This window comes from Lycium barbarum, chromosome 8 (genome assembly GCF_019175385.1).
Source record: "Lycium barbarum isolate Lr01 chromosome 8, ASM1917538v2, whole genome shotgun sequence".
NCBI classification, from domain to species: Eukaryota; Viridiplantae; Streptophyta; class Magnoliopsida; order Solanales; family Solanaceae; genus Lycium; species Lycium barbarum.
The window spans coordinates 118,318,043-118,323,312 of NC_083344.1; the positions used below are offsets into that span (position 1 = coordinate 118,318,043).

At 37.7% G+C, this 5,270-nt stretch overlaps 1 protein-coding gene across 1 annotated transcript; it reads left to right on the forward strand.

The window, feature by feature from the left end:
* Positions 1-1,844: 1,844 nt before the first annotated feature.
* Positions 1,845-2,747, forward strand: LOC132608207 (uncharacterized). The gene has a single exon (XM_060322269.1). It carries the CDS (start codon positions 1,845-1,847, stop codon positions 2,745-2,747), a length of 903 nt encoding a protein of 300 aa, XP_060178252.1.
* The last annotated feature ends 2,523 nt before the right edge of the window (positions 2,748-5,270 follow it).

The window sequence follows — 5,270 nt, forward strand, 5'->3', positions numbered from 1 at the left end:
GGATCAATCTCTTTTGGATTGATGTGTATATATTTTCTTTATTAATAAAATTCCACCTTCATAGTGGCCTTTAACTTAAAAAAAAAAAAGGAAACATCGGAACCTAAATCGGGAGCGGCACGGAATAAAGGGAATTCTACTAACTCTAAGGATGAACATATAGGTTCATCCAGGTCTGCTAGTCAGATTCCAAGATTACCCATGAGCCCTAACCATTTGCAGGCGGAATTTCGAGCTCAAATGACCCCAACTGGCCCTAATGAACATGGGAATAATGTTCAATCGTCGGTGGCAGAGCAAACTGTGGAGGAAGCTCAAGAGGTAACACCGGGGGTAATAATGAACAAATGAAGGGGAAAACTTATTGGAATGGACTATTTGCTGGTAATAGAGTTGCTAGTAATGGTATGGCACTTACTTATATTTCCCCAACTATAGTTAATGGTGATATTGTACTCAAATTGGAGAAATCAGAAGTAGAGGATGAAACAAAGAAATGGAAATGTGCACTGATTGTTTACGTGGTAGGAGATACACCAGGATATAATTACATGAAGAGATTTATAAATCAAATGTGGAGTATTGTTACCACACCTGAGCTATTTTATCACGATGAGCGATATTATGTAGTGAAGTTCCAAAGTATGGAGGATTTGAAGGAAATTATATACTCAGGTCCATATGCAGTTAATAATAAGCCCTTAATATTGAAGCAGTGGTCTCCTAAGTTTGATTTTCATGCTGAATTTTTAACCGAGATACCACTATGGGTGAAATTCCCTAAAATACCTATGGATTGTTGGAGTAGTGCTTCTTTGAGTCGCATTACAAGTGGTATAGGAGTTCTAATATTTGCATATGGCTGCACTGCAAAGCAATCCAGAATCTCACTTGCTCGAATGTTGATTGAAGTAAATATTACAAAGCCTTTACCAAGTGAGATCAAAGCCATGGGATCGGATGCTGATATGTTTGTACAAGCAATAGAATATGATTAGAAGCCATAATTTTGTGGGAGATGTATAAAGATTGGTCATGACTGTGCTAAGCAACAACAATCACAGAAGGTTGTGCCAGAGGTGGCTAAACAACAATAAAAAAAGCTTAACCCTAAAGTGAAGCAACAACCTTGGAAAAAGAAGTTTCAGAACAATGGAAAGCAAGTTTGGCATTCTAAAGTAGCTGAAGTTCAGCCAGTAGCTGAGGTATTATAGCTAATACCTATACATGAGACATCACAAGTAGCTGATAAATCAGAAGCAACTCAGGAAAGTAAAGTGGGTGATCAGGTCCCAAGAAAAGATACAGTTTAGCAAGTAGATTCAATCTTGCCTAATCCTGAAGTGACTATACCAGAATCTTCACCTTGGCAAATGGTGTATGGGAAGTCACCTACAACAAATGCAAGAGGAAATATGAGTTATGCAAAGGCAGTAACAGTTGCACTCAAGAATGGATTTGTTGAATTACAAGCCAATGCACAAGAGAGGTCAGTCAATGTTCCACTTGATATAGGAGGATCTTCTCAACTGTGATGTCCTGGTTAGTGTGGAATATACGAGGTACCAACAAGAGATTCAAACAGAAAGAGTTGGTCACCTTCATTAAGGAGAATAATGTTAAATTAGTGGGTTTAGTAGAAATAAGAGTCAAGAAGAATAATATAGTCTTTATCACAGACAGAATTGCTCCAGGCTGGCAAGCTGAATATAACTATGATTATACAGTAAATGGAAGGCTATGGGTACTATGATACAAATGTATATGAGGTTACACCACTGGCCAAAGATGCGCAATAAATCCACTGTGCAGTGAAGGGCAAGCAGATCAAAATAGAATGCCAGATGATTGTGGTCTATGGATACAACACAGTGGAACTTAGAAAATCTCTATGGACTCACCTTCAGACTCTGTCAGGTAATACTCCATGGATCATATGGGGGGATTTTAATGCAATTTTAACTTCTCAAGATAGACTCAATGGTGCTTCAATTACTAGTCATGATATTAAAGATTTTGCTGATTGTGTTCAAGCTCTGAATATAAATGAATTAATGTGGGGAGGGGAATATTATACATGGTCTAACAAGCAAAGAGGTGCAAACAGGGTGTACAGTAGGATAGATAGGGCATTTGGGAATGATGAATGGATGCTCCAGTATGGCCAACTTGGTGTTGATTATGGTTTACCACATATATCAGACCACACACCTATGATAATAACTTTAAAGGATGATAAACCTTGTATTAAAATCCCATTCCAATTCTTCAATGTTTGGGAAGATCATGATCAGTTTTTGACATTAGTAGATGAATCATGGGAAGGCAGAGTTACAATGGAAGCTATGAGAAATGTTTGGTGCAAACTGAAATCTCTTAGATATAGGTTAAAACAGCTAAACAAAGTTGAATTCAAAGGTACTACTGAAAAAATTGTTCAAGCCAGAATTGAATTGCAAGATGTACAAACCAAGCTAGTTAGTCATTACTCTGATCAGTTGGTGAATGATGAGAAAGAAATATTGGAGAAACTAGAAAAATGGTCCATGATTGAGGAAAGTATTCTCCAACAAAAATCTAGAGCTACGTGGGTGAAGCTTGGAGATTCTAATTCTAAATACTTTTCTGCTGTAATGAAAGAAAGGAAGCACAGAATGACTCTATCAATGTTGACTGCTCTAGATGGGACATTACTGACTGAGAAGAGACAAATTCAGGAAGAGATAGTAGCCTTTATAGATTACTAATGGGCACAACATGCATACCAGCAGTGAATTTGCAGACAATGAAACTGGGACCAGTCTTGCTTCATGCTCAACAGTTAGAATTGTGTGCACCTGTTACTGAGCAGGAGATTTATAAAGGATTAAGTGATATTGAAGATGATAAAGCACCTAGGGTTGATGGGTATAATGCATTATTTTTCAAGAAAGCCTGGCAAGTGATCAAACTGGACATATGTGAAGCTGTCAAAGATTTCTTTGAAACAGGGAAACTGGTAAGATCAGTAAATTGTATAGCAGTTACCCTTCTCCCCAAAGTTCCAAATCCAGCAAATATTAAAGAGTATAGACCAATTGCATGTTGTACAGTGCTTTATAAGTTGATTGCAAAGGTTTTGGCCTCTAGGTTGCAGAAGGTATTGCCCTTAATTGTTTCAGACATACAAGCAGGCTTCATACAAAGGAGAAAAGTGGCAGATAATGTCATATTAGCTCATGAACTAGTAAAAGCATATTCCAGGAAGAATATTTCTTCAAGGTGTGTAATCAAGGTGGATATTCAAAAAGCATATGATATTGTGGACTGGAATTATTTACATCAGGTGCTGGATAGTTTGGGCTTCCCTAACAGATTCACTAGTTGGATTATGGAATGTGTGTCAACAGTCAATTATTCAATCATTGTTAATGGGGAGCACACAAGACCTTTTGATGCTGCAAGAGGTCTTAGGCAGGGAAATCCAATATCTCCATTCTTATTTGCTATTGTAATGGAGTATCTGAGTAGGCTCTTGAAGATACTTAAACAAGATGAGAAATTCAAATATCACCCATTGTGCTCAAGGTTGGACATTACCCATCTATCATTTGCAGATGACTTCTTGTTATTTGTCAGAGGTGATGTCCCTTCAGTTACAGTGCTACATGCTAAATTCAGTGCTTTCTCAGCAGCCTCTGGCTTACAAGCTAATCTATCCAAAAGTGCTATCTACTATGGAGGAGTAAATCCTGAGGTGAAGCAGCAAATACGAGTTCTGGGTTATAGCCAAGGAGAATTACCATTCAGATATTTAGGCATTCCTCTGGCTACAAAAAGACTCAGTATACTGCAATGGAAGCCTTTGATTGATAAAGTCATGGCTAGAATAACTTCTTGGACAACAAAAAAGCTCTCATATGCAGGCAGGATTCAACTAGTGCAGACCGTAATATTTGGGATCCAAGCATATTGGGCTCAAATGTTTATTATTCCATCAAAGGTTATGAAGGCTATAGAGGCATATTGTAGAAGCTTTATTTGGTCTGGTGTTAATGTTATCACTAAAAGGGCTTTGGTGGATTGGGACAAGAGGTGTGCTCCAAAAGCAACAGGGGATTGAATCTGATAAACATGAGAATTTGGAACAAGGCTACAATTACTAAGAACTGCTGGGACTTGGCAACAAAAAAAGACAAACTATGGATCAAATGGATCCATAGTTACTATATTAAGGAGCAGGACTTTGGAATTATGAATATTCCCCAGCAGGCATGCTGGATGGTGAGGAAAGTGTTTTGTGTTAGAGTTCAACTCCATCTTATTCATACAACTGATTCTGCAAATAGAAGCATCATTAAACAGGTGTACTTACAACTGCTTGGAAATCTTCCCAAAGTAGCATGGAAGGGACTAACGCACCAGAACATGGCTCGGCCAAAAACAATGTTTACAATGTGGTTACAGTTCCATAGGAGACTACTCATTGCAGATAGGTTGGTAAGTTGGGGCATGCCAGTTGAACCATTGTGTAGCTTATGCAATCAGTTACAGTTACCTGAAACTAGAGATCACCTCTTTGCATAATGCACCTTCACTAGGCAGCTATAGGCAAGGATCAGTCTATGTCTTCATATATTAGCTTACCCTGCTAGATCTTGGATTGAAATGCACCAGTGGATCATCAATCCCACCACAGGAAGGAGTTTTCAGGCTAAACTGTACAATTTCATCTATGCAGAGTTTATTCACACTGTGTGGCTTGAGAGAATTGCAAGAGTCTTTGAAAAGAAGGAGTCATATGTGGAGATGTTGGCAAGACGAGTAACATGTTTCAGCAATATCAAGGCAGAAGGATACTTGAAGGTGCTGCTTAGTAAATGTAAATTCTAGTAGCTGTGTTAGTTTTAGATTTTCTAGGTAAAGATGAGTTTGATATGTCTGTTGGGGGTAAGTAGTCCAAGAGAGAGAGGTAGTATGAGATCAAGCAGATTGAGTTGATTCTGCTTTGCTTTGTAATTATTCCACTTTGGTGATTAATAAAAAGTTACTTAATTACCAAAAAAAAAAAAAGGTCACAACACAAAACTGATAATAGCCTAGATAATCTTTAAATGAAATCTTTATTCACTTCATCATCAATCTCCAAATTATTAGTCCTTCCCACCCACAACTAATATTTGCACTGACTTTTATTTTACATTCAACGAAGGAGAAAGACAAAAAGTGTAGGAGTAATGACAAAAAAATGATGAAATTGCTTCAGGAACACAGTGCTATGAAATCTCTAT